Source organism: Sinohyriopsis cumingii, chromosome 12, assembly GCF_028554795.1.
Source record: "Sinohyriopsis cumingii isolate HCF-2022 chromosome 12, ASM2855479v2, whole genome shotgun sequence".
Lineage (NCBI taxonomy): Eukaryota > Metazoa > Mollusca > Bivalvia > Unionida > Unionidae > Sinohyriopsis > Sinohyriopsis cumingii.
This window is the reverse complement of record NC_142972.1, coordinates 35791711-35815872: the sequence shown is the minus strand read 5'-3', so window position 1 is coordinate 35815872 and position 24162 is coordinate 35791711. Positions and strand designations below refer to the sequence as shown.

General features: G+C 35.0%; 1 protein-coding gene across 1 annotated transcript in view; it reads right to left on the bottom strand.

Annotated features, from left to right (window-relative positions):
* LOC149786253 (RING finger protein 17-like) overlaps window positions 1-24162 on the bottom strand; it is a 200178-nt gene that overhangs the window by 105150 nt on the left and 70866 nt on the right. Inside the window, exons 12-19 of the mRNA XM_089976633.1 lie at window positions 18863-18995; window positions 17002-17076; window positions 14531-14670; window positions 12217-12336; window positions 11160-11321; window positions 4490-4640; window positions 3153-3237; window positions 2067-2138 (exon numbers count right to left, since the gene is read on the bottom strand). Of these exons, the coding sequence (XP_089832759.1) occupies window positions 2067-2138; window positions 3153-3237; window positions 4490-4640; window positions 11160-11321; window positions 12217-12336; window positions 14531-14670; window positions 17002-17076; window positions 18863-18995 (938 nt within the window). The remainder of the gene's footprint in view (window positions 1-2066; window positions 2139-3152; window positions 3238-4489; window positions 4641-11159; window positions 11322-12216; window positions 12337-14530; window positions 14671-17001; window positions 17077-18862; window positions 18996-24162) is intronic.

Sequence of the window (24162 nt, the reverse complement as noted above, 5' to 3'; positions counted from 1 at the left end):
ACATCTGGATGCATTAGAATGGCTTAATGAGTATTCTGAATGACATAACTGTATACCCATGCTCATAGGATGTAGGAGAAAAGGATGGGATGTGATACATGCATTAAAATCCCACTCTATATCCATATGTAAATGATATGGCAATACTGAGATCCATCCCTATAATGATACGAAAATGATATGGCAATACTGAGATCCATCCCTACAACCATTTGAAAATGATATGGCAATACCGAGATCCATCCCTACAACCATATGAAAGTGAAAGGGCAATACTGAGATCCCTCCCTATAATCATATGAAAATGATAGGGCAATACTGAGATCCCTCCCATTAACCATATGAAAATGATAGGGCAATACTGAGATCCATCCCTACAATCATATGAAAATGATAGGACAATACTGAGATCAATCCCTATAATCATATGAAAATGATAGGGCAATACTGAGATCCCTCCCTATAACCATATGAAAATGATATACCAATACTGTGATCCATCCCTACAACCATATCAAAATGATATTGCAATAGTGAGATCCATCCCTTTAACCATACCAAAATGATATAGCAAAAATGATCCACCCTTACAACTATATCAAAATGATAGGGCAATACTGAGATCCATCCCTATAATCATATGAAAATGATATGGCAATACTGTGATCCACCCCTACAACCATATCAAAATGATATTGCAATAGTGAGATCCATCCCTTTAACCATACCAAAATGATATAGCAAAAATGATCCACCCCTACAACTATATCAGAATGATAGGGCAATACTGATAGTGTGATCCACCCCTATGAAACTGATACAGTAATATAGAGATCCCATGTTATAACCATATAAAAGTGATATGGTAATGTTGAGATCTCATCCTATAAATAAATGAAAGTGATATGGTAATACTGAAATCCTACTAACCATTTAAAAAAGATAAGGTAATAATAAGATCCTACTCGATAACCATTTGAAAGTGATATGGTAATATTGAGATCCCATATTATAACCATATGCAAGTGATTAATACTGAGATTTAATTCTATAAAAAATATAGAAGTGATTTGATAATAACAAGATCCCATCCTATAACCATGTGAAAGTGATTTGGTAATAATGAGATCTCACCCTAAAGAGAAATAATGAAATCCCACAATATAAAACTGATATGATAATAATGAGTTCCCACAACATGACCATATGAGAGTGATACTGTAATACTGAGACCCCACTCTATAACCATATGAATGTGATACTGTAATAATGAGACCCCACCTTATAACCATATGAATGTGATACTGTAATAATGAGACCCCACCCTATAACCATATGAATGTGATACTGTAATAATGAGACCCCACTCTATAACCATATGAATGTGATACTGTAATAATGAGACCCCACTCTATAACCATATGAATGTGATACTGTAATACTGAGACCCCACCTTATAACCATATGAATGTGATACTGTAATAATGAGACCCCACCCTATAACCATATGAATGTGATACTGTAATAATGAGACCCCACTCTATAACCATATGAATGTGATACTGTAATACTGAGACCCCACTCTATAACCATATGAATGTGATACTGTAATAATGAGACCCCACTCTATAACCATATGAATGTGATACTGTAATAATGAGACCCCACTCTATAACCATATGAATGTGATACTGTAATACTGAGACCCCACCCTATAACCATATGAATGTGATACTGTAATACTGAGACCCCACCCTATAACCATATGAATGTGATACTGTAATAATGAGACCCCACTCTATAACCATATGAATGTGATACTGTAATAATGAGACCCCACCCCACATGGTAAAAGTGCTGCTATAATACTCTTATTATTGTAAGTTCAGGTCATGAATAATGATCTCTTTGTACAACTAAGCCAAAACATTTGTCAATAGTTAGTTTTGCCCGTGCTGCAGAACTTTAAATTTTTGGGACAAATTAATGCCCTGGGTTTTATTGCATTTTGGCATAAATTTACTACATTATCAAGATTCTGAAACATTTTAAAAATTAACACTCACAGACATTAACATAGGCCTGTTTTCCACCATCTTGGCAAATGTCTGCACTGCCTCCAGGGACCATGCTCCACTCTGAAGAAAGAAAACAAAAGTATCATGAACAGCACATTATGTGAATGCCCTGTGTTGAATAATTCTCTGTGTAGATAACTGAAATTTGTGGGATGAAACCTTTTACCTCTGACTTCAAAGTTGATACTCTTTTTCCTTACAATAAGTGCAAGCCATCCACAATGCTTGGTCTAAATCTGCAATGCAGAACTAATGTCATTATGGACAAAGTATTTTTCTTTTTTGAGTCAGTTATCTTTGCATTTTACCACAAAATCAGAAGGTTTCTTTCTTACACTAACATGCAAGCCATCTTTTAAATCTGCTAAAGACAGCTGATGCATAACTAATGTTACTGTGTAGAAACCAACGATTCTTTCAGTCAGTGACCTTGACCTTTAACCTTTTGACCTGGAAATAATAGATTTCTTCCTTACCCCAAGTACAAGCCATGCACAAAGTGTTGTAATCATGGATGATGTAGAACTCAAGTTATTGAGCAGAAACCATCTGTCTTCTTTCGCCTCATACCACTTACCCCAATTGTAAGCTATCCACAAAGTTTCCAACCTGAGTAAGTGTGCAGAAACCAATTTCTGAATTAAAGCATGTTTCTTTCATAATACGTTATTCGATCATAATACCTAAGGAGTATTATCACTACCTTGCAAATCCATTATCAGACAGAGTGATCTCCTACTGCTGCAGGGATTGGTACCAAATGCTGTAAACACTTCAGTTACTGCCGGAGCAGAATGGAAACTGTCTTAGTAGGATATAATGGGGTGGGGTGGGGGTGAGGAGGAAGGTGTGTCTCGAACTGTGATCAGGTAAGTATTCAAGAAGAAACATATTTTACTCCAAAAATTGGTTTCTTGTTTTGTGTCCTAGTGTCCTCTCTAACCTTTTAATTACTTCTCTGAATAACTCCTCAGCCTCTTAGGCTGTATCTGTGGGAAGGCTGTGAAATTCTCAGGTCTCCAATATGTCTGTCTACTCTGTGTGTGTGTGTGTGTTATAGAAACAATATCTTACCTTATCAGCTGCAACAATGCCAGACAAGCCACACTCAAAAGCAAACTCGGGATGTTTCATAAACTTGACCTGCATGTTTCTTAAACTGAAAATTGAGATTAAAGTGTTATTTTTCAAAGCTTATATAACAGCATTAAACTACAGAACAAGAGTCCCTTGAATGGACAGATGCTCGACAAGCTGACAAGAATTTACAGGACTCAAAGACAAGATGAAGTCTTCTTTTTAACTCTGAGACTAAATCTTTTTAACTCAGAGTGAAGAAAACATCTCTAATAAAATTTATGATAAGATTTTCAAGATGACCACTGCAGTGGCCATATTGGATGCAAGATCATCACTACTTTCATCAAGGACCAACTAAATATTGGAAGAAATCTTTTGGTGAAAAGCCTGTCATCATAGCCATCCATTCTGAAGTAGCTATAAGATTTTCAAAAGGGTGGTTGTGGTTGCACCATTTTCACTCAGAACCAACTAGATATCAAAACCCAATGATGATATCACCATCCATTCAAGAGGATTACCAATAAAAAGATTTTCAAGATGGCTGCCATGATGGCCATACTGGATGTCAGATTGGTATCATTTTTAATATAAAACCAACAAGATACCAACATAAGACTAGTGGTTAAAATCCCCAAGTAAACATCACTTTCCAATCATCAGGAGTAATGATAACAAGATTTACAGATGGCTGCCATATCGAACGTCAGATTGGTACCAACTGTATTGAGGACCAACCAATTAAACATCATAGTAAGTCATATAGTGAAAAACCAATACTGACATGACCATCTATTTGTACAGGAGCAAATATGACAAGATTTTCAAGAAGGCTTCTGTGGTGGCTAAGTTGGATGTAAGAATGTTACCAGTTTTATATAGGATCAACAAGACGTGTGTGTGTGTGTGTGTAATTACATGACACTTCTCTGGCTGAGCAGAAACAGCAAATGTGTGCTAATGGATGTATGAACAATGGACAACATGCCAAGGCTTCTTTAGGTAAGGAAAAATGTGTATCCCTTTCAACTAATAAGTATTCTTAGTAGACGGAACAAATTACTCTTTAAATGTGCCGCTTAATTTCATTATTAACAATGCAGGGCGCAGTTAATTGTGTAGAGGTATCTGTATACGGGTACGTATGATATATATGCTCTTTTATGTTTACAATGTTTTTAATTTATATCTATATTTTATTTTAGAGGTATGGGCTTTGTAGTCTGAAATAAAGAATTCTTATCTTCTTATCTTATCTTGTTGTACCAAAAAGTAATTGATCATCCTTGTCAATACAATATCAAATGGGGATTTTTTTTTAGTTTACCTACCTATCTACTGTTATGACTTCTGTGTTACCATAGTCTATGTATGCAACTTCCACCTGAGTCTGAGAAAAGACATCAGCCAATGAAACCACCTGCCGGACTCTAGCACGATACCACTCCTTGTCTGAAGAATACTGGGCCAAAACTAGATCACCTGAAAAAAAGCGATCTGCAATTATGAAAACAAGATAAGAATTTGCCTGTCTATGTTTTGATAATACAAGAGGGGAAAAAGAATGAATCATAGACAATCGTTGTTGTAAAAGACTGAGACTACATGAAACTTGTGAACAGCAGCAAAATTGATTATGTGGTTACATTCAATATTACAATCATTCTTCAGAAAAAAGAACCTCAATTTATGTTTGGAAAGGCTATGATTTAGCAAGTACCCAAGTGCAACAAATGCAAATCAAATTGCAGTACTTTCTTAAAACAACAATAGCAGGGTTGCCCTTGGATTTGGTAAATGTGAGTACATATAGCCACTTAATCAGAAAAAAGGGGACCAACGTAGTGATATTGTGTGCCCTCTCAGTACGGTTTTTTAAAAAAAAACCTTCAACAGTTTCCAACTGAGCAATAACAAGTGTAATAAGTGTATTAAAATCATATCATGTGTTCTGTATATTACAGTATAACACTTAATGCATATTATGTGTTCTGTATATTACAGTATAACACTTAATGCATATTATGTGTTCTGTACATTACAGTATAACACTTAATGCATATCATGTGTTCTGTACATTACAGTATAACACTTAATGCATATCATGTGTTCTGTACATTACAGTATAACACTTAATGCATATCATGTGTTCTGTATATTACAGTATAACACTTAATGCATATTATGTGTTCTGTATATTACAGTATAACACTAAATGCACGTTTTCTATGTAACAGTATAACACTTAATGCATATCATGTGTTCTGTACATTACAGTATAACACTTAATGCATATCATGTGTTCTGTACATTACAGTATAACACTTAATGCATATCATGTGTTCTGTACATTACAGTATAACACTTAATGCATATCATGTGTTCTGTATATTACAGTATAACACTTAATGCATATCATGTGTTCTGTATATTACAGTATAACACTAAATGCACGTTTTCTATATTACAGTATAACACTTAATTGCATATGTGTTCTGCATGTTCAGTATAACACTTAATGCATATCATGTGTTCTGTATATTACAGTATAACACTTAATGCATGTGTTCTCTATATTAAAGTATAACACCTTATATATATCATGTGTTCTATATATTACAGTATAACACTAAATGCATACCATGTGCTCTGTATATTACAGTATAACACTTAATATCATGTGTTCTGTTTATTACAGTATAACACTAAATGCACATTTTCTATATTACAGTATAACACTTAATGCATATCATGTGTTCTGTATATTACAGTATAACACTTAATGCATATCATGTGTTCTATATGCAGTGCAACCCCGCTGTAACGTGCCCCGATTTAACGCGAATTCGGATATAACACGGTCGTGGCGTAGCTCCCGAAATTTCGTATATTCGCACATGAAGAAAAAAAATTCTTCAAAGTACATGAAATAGTGTATAAATAAATTAGTATCATTATGGAGAGGAGATCGTGTATGGATTATAATTTAATATGATCATGGCATGGTTCCTGAAATAGGGTGTAAAACGTATATTATCATTTTGGGGGAAGAATTTGCGTATAAATTTTAATATAATACGATCGTGGTGTAGCTTCTGAAATTTAACAATATCACCAGGTTCTTAAAGTGTTATGCCAAAAATAAATATTATCGGAAATGTTACTTATTACTGATCCAGTAAAAAAAGCCGCCAGCATGTTTGCTGGGCTTGGTGGTGTTATTAGACGCAATTAGTTGACCAGTAAATAATGTCCGCTTTATTAGTTGGAAATTGAAAGGTTTGAAATCGAATTTTATATGACTGTGGCGTGGTTCCTGAAATTTTAAATACATGTGTATTTTTCTCATACCGGGATTTTTTTAAATTTTTATTTTAGGTACAAGAAATAGTGTGTAAAACATTTATTATCATTCTGGGGCAGAGTTCATGTATGAATTTTAATATAATACGACCGTGGCGTAGCTTCTGAAATTTAACAATATCACCAGGTTCTTGAAGTGTTATGCCAAAATAAACATTTTCGGAAGTGCTATTCATTATTGGTCCATGAGTAAAGTCAGTAAGTCGTCCTTGTGATTGTCTTCAATTAATTCTGTATACAATCATTGCTCAATCAATACTCAACATGTATTTCTTATTTAACTGATTACACAACCATGCATCAGACAATGCGGTGGTTGATAAAAGATTCTCACAATTTAATAAACATCAGAAAATGAAAGCCGCCAACATGTTTGCTGGGCTTGGTGGTGTTTATAGACGCAATCAGTTGACTAGTTAAAAAATGCCCGCTTTATTAGCTGGAAATTGAAAGGGTATGAAATTGTACATGCGTTCAGCTTTACTTTTTATTTTTTATTTTATAAAAGTGACTCGTGGCCATTGCAGGCCTTCTGCACTTAGTTATTGGGTTTTATATGTGCATGGGGTTTACTTATGAATTCGTTATTGTGCAACAAACAAATTATCATCATTTTGGGGAAGAGATTGTGTATGAATTTGAGTATAATACGATATAGAATACGATCGTAGCGTGGTTCCTGAAATTTTAAATAACGTACGTGTATTTTTCTCGTACCTGGGAAAATACTTTTTTTTAAGGTACGAGAAATAGTGAGTAAAACGCTTATTATCATTTTGGGAAGAGTTAGAGTATGAATTCAAATATAATATGATCGTGGCTTGGCTTCTGAAATTTAACAATTTCACCAGGTTCTTGAAGTGTTATGCCAAAATAAACATTATCGGAAATGTCACTTTTTACTGATCTATGAGTAAAGCCAGTAAGTCGTCTTTGTGATTGTCTTCAATTAATTCTGTATACAATCGTTCCTCAAACAATAGCTGACATGTGTTTCTTCTTTAACTGCGAACACAAACAAGCAGCAGCCAATGCAGTGGTTGATAAAAGATTCTCACAATTTAATAAACATCAAACAACAAAAGCCGCCAACATGTTTGCTGGGCTTGGCGGTGTTATTAGACGCAGTCAGTTGACTAGTAAATAATGTCTGCTTTATTAGCTGGACATTGAAAGGGTATGAAATTGTACATGCGTTCAGCTTTAAATTTTTTTATATATAAAAGTGATTCGTGGTCATTGCAGACCTACTGCACTTAGTTCTCGGGTTTTACATGGGTATGGTGTTTGTTTATGAACTCGTTATTAATTTCCTATTTATTTTTTAAAAATATTTTACCATTATGGGAAAGCTAGTTCACAAACGCTAGTCGTTCTCTGCACTTTTGCGCAATGATTAGTATAGTAGGTTTCATATGTTTCTTTCTTTATTCACAAAATCTGAAGTAAAAGTTATATGCACGCTGAAAGCATGTGTTGATTGGTAATTATTCTTGTTGTAGTCGTTCAAACGAATAGGCGTACAAAGCTTTAATTATTGGAAATTTGCAAAGGATAAATGTACATGGAAACGCATATGAGAAAACTTTAGCAGTATGAAATTTGTACTGACACCGTTCATAGACCCAGGAACGTAATGAACCGTACACGTGCTTCGTCTTTCTTAACCTAATTTTGCCGTTAATTTTTCACATTGAATTCAGACACACAATGATGTGTGAAAAATTTATTGAATAGTTTACATATGTATGTAATTTTTACAATGGAATTACATATTTTATGGATTAATTTCAAGCCCCGATAGTACGATATCAGATGGCAAGTAAACGGTGTTGATACTCTGTTCATGCTATATATTAAACGGTGAATTCAGACACAATGATCTGGGAAAAAATATTGAATATTGTAAGTCTGTGTGCCATTTTTCAAGGGAATTACATGCATTACAGATGAACTGAATGCCACGACGGCACGATAGTAAACGGTGTTGATACCCTATTCATTATATACATTAGGCATGAATACAGTGAATTGTTCTCTGAAAAAAGTAAAATACTTTAAAACCCCGCATTAACATGACCCTGATATTAACGCAATCCAATTCTGTGGACCCCAATTATCGCGTTATTGTGGGGTTCCACTGTATTATAGTATAATATTTAATGCATATCATGTGTTCTATATATTACAGTATAACACTAAATGCATACTGTGTGTTCTATATATTACAGTATAACACTTAATGCATACTATGTGTTCTGTATATTACAGTATAACACTTAATATCATGTGTTCTATATATTATAGTATAACACTAAATGATGCATATTATGCATTCTGTATAATACAGTGGGAATGTATATAAGGGTTGAGATCAAGGACAGCATTTAGATGAGAGTAGCTAAAAGGATTTTTACAATAAATATAATAAAACAGTCTTTACAAACAATGTGCACAATTTCTACTTTTTGCATGACTTTAAATTTTGAGGGATATTCATGATTGTGCTTTAGATGAATGTCCTTGATGAATCCTGCAATAGCTATTATAGTAATGGTGCAATGCAAACAGCCTTACCAATTATAATTTGCTAAATATGGTCTTAAGAAGAAGAACTTGTTCTGGAATCCACCTTCTGGAATGGAATTCAGGTGCCATACTCCCTCTAAATGATGATGTGGAATATTGGAAATCTAATCTATTCAAGGTCTAATCAATACAAAGCTGCACACCAAAATCTGGTTAAAATCCAACAATCCTTGTTAATGCTTTGCTGTGGAAACCAAAGTCAGAAGGATGGGCAATCAGGGGACATAACTCATGTGATTAATACCATCAAATGCTGGAAATTAAACTCATTCAGCATCTGATCAATATCAAGATGATGCATGCCAGAACTGGTTGAAATCCAACAAATCCTGGTACAATTGTGCTGTCGAAATCAGAGTTCAATCAATCAAGGGATGTAACTCATGTGATTTCAAGGATTGCTGGAAATCAGACTTATAAAAGGCCGGCAAGCAAAATTCTGTTGAAAACCAACAAATCTTGGAATAGTTATGCTGTGGAAACCAAAGTCCGGAGGGTAGAAGCAGCATTCAGTTATGAGATATAACTCATGTGATGTCAGGGAACATTGGAAATCATACATATTTAAGGTCTCAACAATACAGAGCTGCATGCATAAAATAAGAAAACAACAATTTGGCACTTTTGGTGCTTAAGTAAAACCAAAATACACTGAACTTCTTTATTAACCTAGGCTTATGAGGTATTTTCAAGTCCGTGGAATTCCCCTTAGGTAACATAACTGAATAAGAAAGATATCAACAGACATGCTCCAAAGTGGAGGAAATATCTAACAGAATTTCACTTTATCTTATAATTTTGTCCAAAATTTCAGTTTAATGTAATGTTAAATTATGCAGAGTAAAGTGTTACATCAAATTTTCTTAACATCCATTGGATGTTAAAGAAACATATAAGGCTTGAGCAAGTAGTGACAGGGGCATCACAAGGGTGCTGCTCACTATAATTTGCCAAGCAAGACCTTAAATTGAAGTTTATTTGTTGGAAACCAATGTTTGGAGACGATGAGCATAGCAGGCATCAACTCTTCTAATTAAGGCATGGAATGACAGAAATCCACCTAATTCAAGGTTTCATCAAAATAAAAGTAAATAATATCTTTGATACAGATATCTTTTTGGGGAAAATTCCTGTCAGTAATATAACTGCAACTTTTGGATTCTTGTTAGTATTTACTAATTTCAGTAAAGTTCAGTATTTTCTTTATCTGAAGTTTAACATATTTTATATAAGACATGACTAAGTGTAAATTTACACTGATATACAGGGAGCATTTGATAGATTCTGAATAATTCACTGTAACTTTTTTGTTTCCTGTGTAAACTTTTGCAAACCAAATTACATCACAATATTCTAAATATTTCTTGGGCTATGCTGGAAACATGTATATCCTATTGTGCAGATGTAATACTGATGGAAAATGGGCAATAACTCCTTCAAAATCGGAATCCAACAATGTGAAACCTTTAAAAGGTACATCAACATGTAACCAGTAAATCTCATTTAAAATGATATCTAATTACACGCAAACTTTTAAAGATAATATCCAACGTAAAGATATAAATTAATCTGTAATGGTCATGACACTAACAGAGTTGACAAGACAGAATGCATAAAAGGCACAGCTAGGCCTATGAGACAATATACACACCAAACTGCATCAGAAAATGTTAAATAGTTATAGTGGATATGTAACTTTGATTGAAAAAGGACAATAACTCTGTCATTTTGATTGAAAAAGGACAAGAACTCTGTCACTTTGGACCGAAAAAGTGAAGCCACTAAAGGTCAAATCTGGATTAACAAATTATATGTGAAGTCTGCATAGCTATGTTTGGTATAAGAAGTGTGAATGGATGGACTGACAGACAGACAGGATAGACTGACAGACAGGATAGATTGAGGCAGACTGAAATGTATGTACTATACGGTTCCTACATCGCAATGTGGGACTCAATGCCTGAAATAGATCAGTCTCACGAGGGCATCATACATATATGACTGCTAAATGAAAGAAATTCAATTTAGCAAAAGTAATTTATTACATACCAACATCTACTTCATTCAGTAGATGCTTATTGGCATCGGGACTGTTACACCAATTGTTGATAGATATAGAAAGGCTGCGAAGCCTGGGTACTTCTCTCTTCAACTGCACAACAAAGTGACATGGGTTCCTGATGTGAGACACATACACTTGCTCATTGTGGCCTGGAAACAAAGTAAAAAAAAAAGAGTGCTGGCTGGCATCTGCATAATACCCAAATGCAAAAGAAGTAGCCAAGGAATCGGAGACACTAGGATGGTTTCTGTAAAAATGGCTTTCAATATATTTTATTGCATATATTATGAAAACATCTGTTTGAAGGTTTCTCTGTTTTGCAAATCTTCAGCACATAATCTTAACATTACAGCAAGTTTAAACAAGAGGCCCAAGTGGATATCAATTGCCTAACAGGCAAATACAACATCAGTTGGTCAAGAAGTCTGGGTCAGCAGGATATATTCCATGGAAATTTCTTTCAATGCTGTTAATTACATGTTATAAAAACAATTGTATTCAATATTTCTCTGTTTGGTATATGCTAGGATGCTTTATCAATATTGGTCAAAATCTAGTGGTTTATGCGATAAAACTGTTCAAAAGTTTTATGTTTTCTATTTTAGTTTCCTGTCCATATTTGATAGCAGATTGGATATCATTTGTATCAAATTTAAAGGCCATTAACCCATGGTGCTTGTTGTCAAATTGACACAATTCTGTTCAGTGCATTTTGAAGAAATCATCTTAAAAGGTTGGGGAGTTTTCTTTTAGTAACTGGAGCCATATTTAATGGCAAGTTGGAATTATTTGAATCAATCTGAATGCTTTCACTCAGGATACTTTCTGTCAAATTCGGTCAAACGCATTATAATAAGTATATTTGAAAACGAAGCAAAATTTCTTGATTTACTATTCTTGCTACATGAGAAGAATGCTAATCTATGTAAACTGGTTTTTTTCCTCAAAATGCTACTAAACAGATATATGGAAAGCAACAATCATTTGTTCCTAAAATTTGGAACAAAATTAAAACACATCTGACAACATTTGTCTTTCACTCACCTTTCACTAGAACTTTTTGTGGCAAATCTTCTCTACCCTGCTTTTTCTTCTTTTGATGTTTGCCATTCTTTCTGGAGCTTTTTTCTGACCCAGTATCTTCAAGGACAATTTCTTGCTCATCTGCAATATTACCATGCCACATCTCATTGTGCCATTTTTCCATCAATCAAACTGCAATATTACCATGCCACATCTCATTGTGCCATTTTTCCATCAATCAAACTGCAATAATACCATGCCACATCTCATTGTGCCATTTTTCCATCAACCAAACTGCAATAATACCATGCCACATCTCAATGTGCCATTTTTCCATCAATCAAACTGCAATATTACCATGCCACATCTCATTGTGCCATTTTTCCATCAATCAGACTGCAATATTACCATGCCACATCTCATTGTGCCATTTTTCCATCAACCAAACTGCAATAATACTGTGCCACATCTCATTGTACCATTTTTCCATCAAACTGCAATATTACCATGCCACATCTCATTGTGCCATTTTTCCATCAATCAAACTGCAATATTACCATGCCACATCTCATTGTGCCATTTTTCCATCAATCAAACTGCAATATTACCATGCCACATCTCATTGTGCCATTTTTCCATCAATCAAACTGCAATATTACCATGCCACATCTCATTGTGCCATTTTTCCATCAATCAAACTGCAATATTACCATGCCACATCTCACTGTGCCATTTTTCCATCAATCAAACTGCAATAATACTGTGTCACATCTCATTGTGCCATTTTTCCATCAAACTGCAATATTACCATGCCACATCTCATTGTGCCATTTTTCCATCAATCAAACTGCAATATTACCATGCCACATCTCATTGTGCCATTTTTCCATCAATCAAACTGCAATATTACCATGCCACATCTCACTGTGCCATTTTTCCATCAATCAAACTGCAATATTACCATGCCACATCTCATTGTGCCATTTTTCCATCAATCAAACTGCAATAATACCATACCACATCTCATTGTGCCATTTTTCCATCAATCAAACTGCAATATTACCATGCCACATCTCACTGTGCCATTTTTCTACCAATCAAACATATCTTTGTTGTTATTGGTGATTTTGAAAAGCACTTTTTATCATGCCGAGGAAATGGGAGCTAGGTGCCTGGGCAGGTATCAAACCTGCAACGCTTGGATTACAAGTCAGACATACTACCAACTAAGGTATCAGGCTCCTCAAAGACTCCTGATTATAGCAATTTTATTCATGTCATTAAAGCAAGATAATTGCCATTACACTAAGAATATGTACCTGACGATCAAGTTTATGAATTAATTATGTCAGTATAGCAAGATTAAGGCCATTCCATTTAAAAGATGTACTGGGCTGAAAAAGCACAGCTAAATTTACGTTCATCAATGAATTATGTCAGCATTGCAAACAAGATCAAGGCCATCCCATTTAAAAGATGTACCTGGTTCAAAGAGCATAGCTAAAAATTATGAATGAATGAATTATGGAATAATCAATATAAATAAATTACAATATTCAGAAAGTATGTGATAATCATCTGGGGAAATGTCATGTCTCTTTGCTTTGGGTCAAAACTTAGCTTTCTTCCAATGCTGATATCTCCTTTGTAAGGGTATGGCCTGAAAACTTTCTTTTGAAGTTATCACAATATTGTCTAGATGCCTAACAGATTGCCAAAAAGCAGGCTGTGCAATATTACTGAAGGGTAACCTATAATATTACCACAATACAGATTAAAAGATGTCCAGGAACAGGGAAAATTCTAGCATGAAGGTAATGTAAATAATTAATTTTTTGAAAGCACAGATTTTCAGCACATTTTGATGAGAAAATTGAATATGTGAAACTATTATTCATAAACAGTACATGCATACTGTAAAAATTATGGCAATATGTCATCTGCAAAAATGTATGCTGCAAATATCCTGAACTCACTGATATTAAAAAAATTTGTTCAAGACACTCAATATTATGACCAACATTAAATAAAAATGTACACATTTACACCAAATGGTGATTCAAAATAATTTTACATCTAGGGTGAACTAAACTGATGGTAATTTAAATTTATAATTAGGGTGAACTGAAATGTATACAATTTTGCTAAAACAAAGGTAAATTTACAAACATGATGAACACTGCAACAAAAAAATAAGCAATTTTCCTATAACTAATTTTTTTAACATGATGGTGGGGTAATACATATATCATCCTCTACGTGATCTCCGTCTAGATTGAAAATGAATAGCCCCATGACACGAAAGTATAGCAGGGTACAAACAAGTAATTCATACCTTCAATAATAATATCATCCGATGCATCAGTTCGTGTGGAGACCATACTAAGTGAGTCAAGAGGAGTATACGATCCAAGACTCTCTATTTCATCAGTGAGAAACTCCTCTGGCATTTGTCTGTGAGTTTGCAATGAAAACCTGGAAGAACAAGAGACCTGAGTAGGCCTGAGATCACTCACATGGCAGACATTTGCCTCAGCATCCAAATGTGAAACTAATTGACCAAGAAATCTGAGTCAGTAAGATGCTTTCTGTAGAAATTTCTTCCAGTGTTGTTGATTACATAAAACAGTTACTGTAAGCTTTATTCCTTTTTTTTTAATCTTCACCCAGATTTGATGGCACATTAGCATCATTTATCTGACACTAAAAGGTCTATATGCCAAGATGTTTTCTATTTCAGAGTTGATCAACTTCTATTGAATAGGTTTTTATTGTCCAGTAAAATTGTTCCACTATTTCTTTTTATTTGTAGTAATGGTAGCCACATTTGATAACAGATAAGCATCATATGTAAAAAGTCTGAACGTCTTTCAAGTTAGGATGCTTTCAATTAAATTGGTAAAATTCTGCTGAACATTTTTAAGACACTGTTGTTGTTAAAAGGTTTTTCTATTTTTAATAATGGTGGTCAGATTTGATGGCAGATCAGCAATTGTACAAATTTGAAATCTCTTTATACCAGGGTGCATTCTGTCAAATTTGGTCAATTCTTTGAAGTGGTTTTTCAAAAAATTAATTTAAAGATTTTTCTATCTTTAGTAACAGTGGTCATATTTTATTGCGGAGCGGTATCATTTGTAAGCCTTTTATGGCAGGGCTTTCATTTAAATTTGTTCAAATTATGGTTTAGCAGGTTTTATTGAGACACTGTTTAAAGGTTGATCTATATTTAGTAACAGTGGCCATATCTGATAGCAGATAAGGAATATTTTTAACAATTTGAAAGCTTCATGCATGGATGCTTTAAAAAAAAAATTGGTCAAATGTTCTTAAGCCATTTGTAAAAGATGGCAGTTTAATGATGCACTATTACTTTTGTAATTACATCTTTATTGGATACTGGATCAGCATTATTTTGAAAGCTCTCTAGCAAGGATACTTCCTGTCAAATTCAGTCATTTAAGGTTCCTTTCTGTCTTTTAGTAACTGTGGCTATATTTGATGGCAGATCATCATTATCTGTACAACCCTGAAAGCCATTCATGCCATGATGATTTGTTTAATCAAATTTAGTCCAAATCTGTACAACCCTGAAAGCCATTCATGCCATGATGATTTGTTTAATCAAATTTAGTCCAAATCTGTACAACCCTGAAAGCCATTCATGCCATGATGATTTGTTTAATCAAATTTAGTCCAAATCTGTTCAGCAGACCATACCATAAGCTCACTTGGTCTCTGAGACAGGTGAGATTAAAACATACCATTTTCAAAAACAATTTTACGGACATCAAAAATTATGACAGAAACATTCTGATGAATCTGATGAGGATTCTCCTGTAATTTAAATCAATGTCCTTCTTAAATAATTGAAAAAGGATAAAATATTGACATTTACTCATACTTTTGTAATTAAAATTCAATATTTGATTAAAATCAGTTTTGCTTCATTTAAGAAATTAAGAGATCTTTGCATTTAAATGGTGGGAAAATGTGTTTATACAGTCCATGATGAGAAAGCTTGAGGAGAGATAATTTATGAAAAATTCACATACAATATATATGGCTATTTTAGTGATTTAGCAGCATCTGACTGAAATCATGAATATTAATGAAATCAAAATTTATTATTTAAATGTGGCCAATTATTTTTTTCAAATGAAGGGGGGAATCCCCCCCCCACAACAAATTTTTCAGCTCAAGAATGGATCTGATCCAGCACATGCTGGAAAGGCAAGTTTTGCTGGAGGTACAATATACTGGCTGTTGTCGTCACACACAAAATTACCACATTTGAAAATGCTAAGATATAAATGCCAACATTGAAACCACTATTTTCAGACAAAATTCCAAAATTGCTGAAATAATGTTTTAAAAAAAGTTAGACTGCCCTGGATTTTGAGCCCTTGTAAACTACTTTTTAATGTAACAATTCCCATGGGCTGTGCTGGCAGCTGTGTGAGGTGGCCAATTGATCAAAAGTGCTATGCTGCCTATGGCAGATTTAATGAACCTCAATCTTTCTCACTCCAAACTCTGCCCTTTGAAACTGAGACAAGTGCAAAGAATATGTCCATGAACATTCTGCCTGCAGTTTGAATTCAAAAGGTCAATAAATCTCATTAACAAAGCTTAAACAAAATAAAACTTCCCAGAATTCCATAGCTCCTGATACCTTAACACTGGAAAAGATTGAAAAGATCCAACACTAATTGGTCTTCTCTTTAAGGTCCTATTAAAAACAATTAACAAGGATATCAAATATTAAACAAAACTGTAAAACACTTTGAATTATTTTACTCCTACCTTTGTGGAACTGCCCCAACAATGGAGCCATAATTCAGGATTGATGTATCCATGGACTCCCCTCCAGAATTAAAACTGGAATAAAAATAAAATGAAATTTTCTAACGGTCTACATCATCCCAGAATCGGATACTCTAGGACTGAAAGCATCTGAAGGAACTGTTACAAAGATTCTGCCACCCATCAAATCAAACTATCTTTACTTCAAGCCACCACCACCACCAATATTTAATGAAAGTAAGAGATTGTCTTCTACTCACTACCACCCACCACCCTTTAATTTTGGAACCATTCAAGTATCTATGTAATCAAGCTTCTGCTCAATCCAGTTGTGTTATTTGTTAAAAATACATTCTTTCCACAAAATAAGTTGTAAAACTTAAATAACTACTGAATACTTAAAACAGTACAAAACTGTCAGATAAGCCTAATGTTACTAAGACAAATATAAGGAAAAGTAGGTCACCAATTAGTACAATGAATGTTCTAATATTTTATTGTATTAGTGCTAGTCAAAACTAGTTATAAACAAATGTTTTTAAGACGTATTGAGGAAATTGTCAAACCATACAATACCTCTTTCTTAAAAAGCTGGGTTGAATTTCTGGTCATAGCCATGTCCACATTGTAACCCTGGTAACATGATGGGTATCAATTTTGCCTCCCTCCCCATTAAGTTTCTATTATTATTAAAAAGGTGAAATGAACTGAAAATTTAAACGCAGATACATTAAAATATTCTGTGACAAAACATCCAGTCACAGACTGGAGGCCGATAAAATCTAGGATAGGTTTTGGTATCTGGGGAATGATTTGTGACTGCAAGCCATAAAAGTCCCTCTAGTTTAATGACTGCAGTCAATACATCTTCTCTTTGAAAACATGTCTTCAAAGATCACAAATTTCTGTTCATATTTCAAAGTGTAAATACATAAGAAATTACAGCTATGAATAACCATGTCATTCACAAGAACACAAATATTTCAAGTTCCCATAAGAAGACCACCTGTGGGCTTGGGGACGACGACCGTCTTTTGGCTTGGGGAAGAGTACTGCTTGTGGGCTTGGGGAAGAGGACTGAGGAAGGCTCTGGTATGCAGAATAGACTTGAGGTAACCACCTGCATGTCAGAAGAGGTGATTAATGGAGGCATATGTTTTGACCTGGGATGTATCCCATGACGATATTCTATCCATTTTTTAGAAATAAATGTGACTAACCCTTCTTGACTGTATATTTGTGTTATATGCCTTTCTTGTGATGCCAAAAATTACTATGCACAGGATTGTACTGACATGCTATTAAACCTTAGCCACATACACAGAAACTGATACACACACAAACACATACACTTTGGTCTTGGAAGACATATACCACAGTATTAATGTGACAAAATATGAAGAATGTCCTTAAAGACAAGTACCAATACGTTGATGAAATCACTCAAATATGAAAAGAACAAGCAATTCATTTTTTTCTCTCTTCAACAAGCAGTCTGAGAAATACGATATCTCCCCTATGACCCATACTATTACTGTAGCCCTTTATGATCCATACTGTTATTGTAGACCTTCATGACCCGTACTATTATTGTAGCCCTTTGTGACCCATACTATTATTGTAAACTTTCATGACCCATACTATTATTGTAGCACTTTTATATCAGTCTTTGGCATAGAATATTAACGTTAATGGTGACATCGCTGCCAACATTGACCGAATTTTATTATCATAGTTATGTTGACACAAGACGAAAACCATAATCAGAAAATAAGATTTTCATGAATGGTGACATCACTGATATAAATGCAACACCATACTGATGCTGTCAAAAACCACTACCAGAAACAGGCTTACTTACCAAATTCTTTCTGAAGTTTCTGTACTTGCTGGGATGACTATGCAGGGAATATCTTTAGCATGTTCCAGTTTCTCCAGTATCTCTTTTGTATTCACAATAATCTCATTGTTGTTGTTCATGATTCGTTGAGCACCTGGTAACAGAGTTTATTATCAATGAATTGACAACAAATCTGAATTATAAAGATTCATGAAATATATTCTTTAAAAAAACAAAAACAAATCTCCAAGTTTCCCATAGGCTACACAGATGTAGTTTCCAAACCTGTAGAGTGCCATGTACAACTTGAGTTTCCCTCAGGCTGACAGATTTATTTTCCAAACCTGTAGACTGCCATTCACAAACTAAAATTTCCCTTAGGTTATAAAGATTTAGTTTCCATGCCCGTAGAGTGCCATACTCAACTCATGTTTCACTTAGGCTACATATAGGTAGTTTCCAAGCCTGGACAGTGCCATGTACAACTCATGTTTCTATTAGGCAGCATAGATGTAGTTCCCAAGCCTCTAGAGTGCCCCATGCAATTCAAGTTCCCATTAGGCTGTACAGATGTAATTCCCAAGTCTGTAGAGTGCCATGCACAACTCAAGTTTCCCTTAGACAATACAGATGTAGTTTCCAGGCCTGGACAGCTCATGTTTCCTGTAGGCATACAGATGTAATGTCAGGAAAATAGCTTGTAGAGAGCTAGTGTCCTATGTGTTTTACTTAGACCACTGAAGATAAATTCAACAAAAATTGTATCTCGTATCTAGTATAAGCCTGGATAACTCGTCTTTCATTTGGGCTACAAAAATGTAGTTTCCAAGCCTGCACAACTCAAATGAAGAAATTATGCTGAAGCAGATTATTAAAGATTTAAAGTGCCCATTGTATTCATTAATATCTTAGCATCACAGAGTTTCTTTGAAGTCCCCATCAATATCTAACATCACATGGAGTCTCTCCTAAGTGCCCATCAATATCTATACATCACATAAAGTTCCTTTGAAGTCCCCATCAATATCTAAACATCACATGGAGTTCCTTTGAAGTAACCATCAACCTGTATCTTACAGAGTTCCTTTGAAGTATCCATCAATATCTAAATGTCACATAGAGTTCTTTTGACATGTCCAACGACATCAAAGCATCACACAGAGTTCCTCTTAAGTGCCCAAAACTATATATGTATCACATAATTCCTTTGAAGTAACCATCAACCTGTATCTTAAAGAGTTCCTTTGAAGTATCCATCAATATCTAAATGTCACATAGAGTTCTTTTGACGTGTCCAACGATATCAAAGCATCAAACAGAGTTCCTCTTAAGTGTCCAAAACTATATATGTATCACATAGTTCCTTTGAAGCAACCATCAAAATGTATCTCAGAGTTCCTTTGAAGTGCCCGTCAATATCTAAACATCACATAGAGTTCTTCTGAAGTGCCCATCAATATCTAAACATCACACAGAGTTCTTCTGAAGTGCCCATCAATATCTAAACATCACACAGAGTTCTTCTGAAGTGCCCATCAATATCTAAACATCATATCGAGTTCCTTTGAAATGCCCATGAATATCTAAGCATTTCATAGAATTCCATTGCAGTGCTCATCAATATCAAAGCATCCCATAGAGTTCCACTGAAGTGCTCATCAATATCTAAGCATCCCACAGAATTTCATTGAAGTGCCCATGAATATCTAAGCATCCCGTAGAGTTCCATTGAAGTGATCATCAATATCTAAGCATCCCATAGAATTCCATTAAAGTTCTCATCAATATCTAACATCACATGGAGTCCCTTTGAAGTGCCCATCAATATCTAAACATCACATGAAGTCCCTTCTAAATGTCCATCAATACCTAAACATCACACAGAGTTCCTCTGAAGTGCCCATGAATATCTAAACATCATATAGAGTTCCTTTGAAATGCCCATGAATATCTAAGCATCCCAAAGAATTCCTCTGAAGTGCCCATCAATATCTAAACATCATATAGAGTTCCTTTGAAATGCCCATGAATATCTAAGCATCCCATAGAATTACATTGAAGTGTTCATCAATATCTAAGCATCCCATAGAGTTCCATTGAAGTGCTCATCAATATCTAAACATCATATAGAGTTCCTTTGAAATGCCCATGAATATCTAAGCATCCCATAGAATTCCATTGAAGTGTTCATCAATATCTAAGCATCCCATAGAATTCCATTGAAGTGCTCATCAATATCTAAGCATTCCATAGAATTCCATTGCATTGCTCATCAATATCTAAGCATTCCATAGAATTCCATTGCAGTGCTCATCAATATCTAAGCATTCCATAGAATTCCATTGCAGTGCTCATCAATATCTAAGCATCCCATAGAATTCCATTGCAGTGCTCATCAATATCTAAGCATTCCATTGAATTCCATTGCAGTGCTCATCAATATCTAAGCATCCCATAGAATTCCATTGCAGTGCTCATCAATATCTAAATTCCATAGAATTCCATTGCAGTGCTCATCAATATCTAAGCATTCCATAGAATTCCATTGCAGTGCTCATCAATATCTAAACATCATATAGAGTTCCTTTGAAATGCCCATGAATATCTAAGCATCCCATAGAATTCCACTGAAGTGCTCATCAATATCTAAGCATTCCATAGAATTCCATTGCAGTGCTCATCAATATCTAAGCATCCCACAGAATTCCATGCAGTGCTCATCAATATCTAAGCATCCCATAGAATTCCATTGAAGTGTTCATCAATATCTAAGCATCCCATAGAATTCCATTGAAGTGCTCATCAATATCTAAGCATTCCATAGAATTCCATGCAGTGCTCATCAATATCTAAGCATTCCATAGAATTCCATTGCAGTGCTCATCAATATCTAAGCATTCCATAGAATTCCATTGCAGTGCTCATCAATATCTAAGCATTCCATAGAATTCCATGCAGTGCTCATCAATATCTAAGCATCCCATAGAATTCCATTGCAGTGCTCATCAATATCTAAGCATTCCATAGAATTCCATTGCAGTGCTCATCAATATCTAAGCATTCCATAGAATTCCATTGCAGTGCTCATCAATATCTAAGCATTCCATAGAATTCCATTGCAGTGCTCATCAATATCTAAGCATCCCATAGAATTCCATTGCAGTGCTCATCAATATCTAAGCATCCCATAGAATTCCATTGCAGTGCTCATCAATATCTAAGCATTCCATTGAATTCCATTGCATTGCTCATCAATATCTAAGCATTCCATAGAATTCCATTGCAGTGCTCATCAATATCTAAGCATTCCATAGAATTCCATTGCAGTGCTCATCAATATCTAAGCATTCCATAGAATTCCATTGCAGTGCTCATCAATATCTAAGCATCCCATAGAATTCCATTGCAGTGCTCATCAATATCTAAGCATACCATAGAATTCCATTGCAGTGCTCATCAATATCTAAGCATTCCATAGAATTCCATTGCAGTGCTCATCAATATCTAAGCATTCCATAGAATTCCATTGCAGTGCTCATCAATATCTAAGCATCCCATAGAATTCCATTGCAGTGCTCATCAATATCTAAGCATACCATAGAATTCCACTGCAGTGCTCATCAATATCTAAGCATTCCATAGAATTCCATTGCAGTGCTCATCAATATCTAAGCATTCCATAGAATTCCATTGCAGTGCTCATCAATATCTAAGCATCCCATAGAATTCCATTGCATTGCTCATCAATATCTAAGCATCCCATAGAATTCCATTGCAGTGCTCATCAATATCTAAGCATCCCATAGAATTCCATTGCAGTGCTCATCAATATCTAAGCATTCCATAGAATTCCATTGCAGTGCTCATCAATATCTAAGCATCCCATAGAATTCCATTGCAGTGCTCATCAATATCTAAGCATCCCATAGAATTCCATTGCAGTGCTCATCAATATCTAAGCATCCCATAGAATTCCATTGCAGTGCTCATCAATATCTAAGCATTCCATAGAATTCCATTGCAGTGCTCATCAATATCAAAGCATCCCATAGAATTCCACTGCAGTGCTCATCAATATCTAAGCATCCCATAGAATTCCATTGCAGTGCTCATCTATATCTAAGCATCCCATAGAATTCCATTGCAGTGCTCATCAATATCTAAGCATTCCATAGAATTCCATTGCAGTGCTCATCAATATCTAAGCATCCCATTGAATTCCACTGAAGTTCTCATCAATATTTAAGCATCCCATAGAATTCCATTGCAGTGCTCATCAATAACTAAGCATCCCATAGAATTCCACTGAAGTGCTCATCAATATCTAAGCATCCCATAGAATTCCACTGAAGTGCTCATCAATATCTAAGCATCCCAAAGAATTCCTCTGAAGTGCCCATCAATACCTAAACATCATACAGAGTTCCTTTGAAATGCCCATGAATATGTAAGCATCCCATAGAATTCCATTGAAGTGTTCATCAATATCTAAGCATCCCATAGAATTCCACTGAAGTGCTCATCAATATCTAAGCATTCCATAGAATTCCATTGCATTGCTCATCAATATCTAAGCATTCCATAGAATTCCATGGCAGTGCTCATCAATATCTAAGCATTCCATAGAATTCCATTGCAGTGCTCATCAATATCTAAGCATTCCATATAATTCCATTGCAGTGCTCATCAATATCTAAGCATCCCATAGAATTCCACTTAAGTTCTCATCTATATCTAAGCATCCCATAGAGTTCCAATGAAGTGCTCATCAATATCTAAGCATCCCATAGAATTCCACTTAAGTGCTCATCAATATCTAAGCATCCCATAGAATTCCACTGAAGTGCTCATCAATATCTAAGCATCCCATAGAGTTCCAATGAAGTGCCCATCAATATCTAAACATCACAGAGTTCCTTTGTGTGTGTGATTTGGATTTTTAACGTAGCTTAAACAATTTTTCAGTCATGTCGCTATGATGTCTGCAGTGTGGCAGTTTATAATGATGTCTAGCACTGGGGCATCATGCTGCAGACATGTAGCACGATGTCCCACCCAGTCACATTATCCTGACACAAGGCCAACCAGTCCTAACACCAACCACTTAATGCTAAACACCAAGTGAGGCAGCTGTTAGTATCCTTTTTGTAAGTCTTTAGTATGATTCAGCTGGGGATCGAACCTACAACCTCCTGCATCCAAGGCGGATACTCTAACCACTAGGCCACCGGAGCGGTTCAGAGTTCCTTTGAAGTGCCCAACAATATCTAAGCATCCCATAGAGTTCCCCTGAAGTACACATCAATATCTAAGCATCCCAT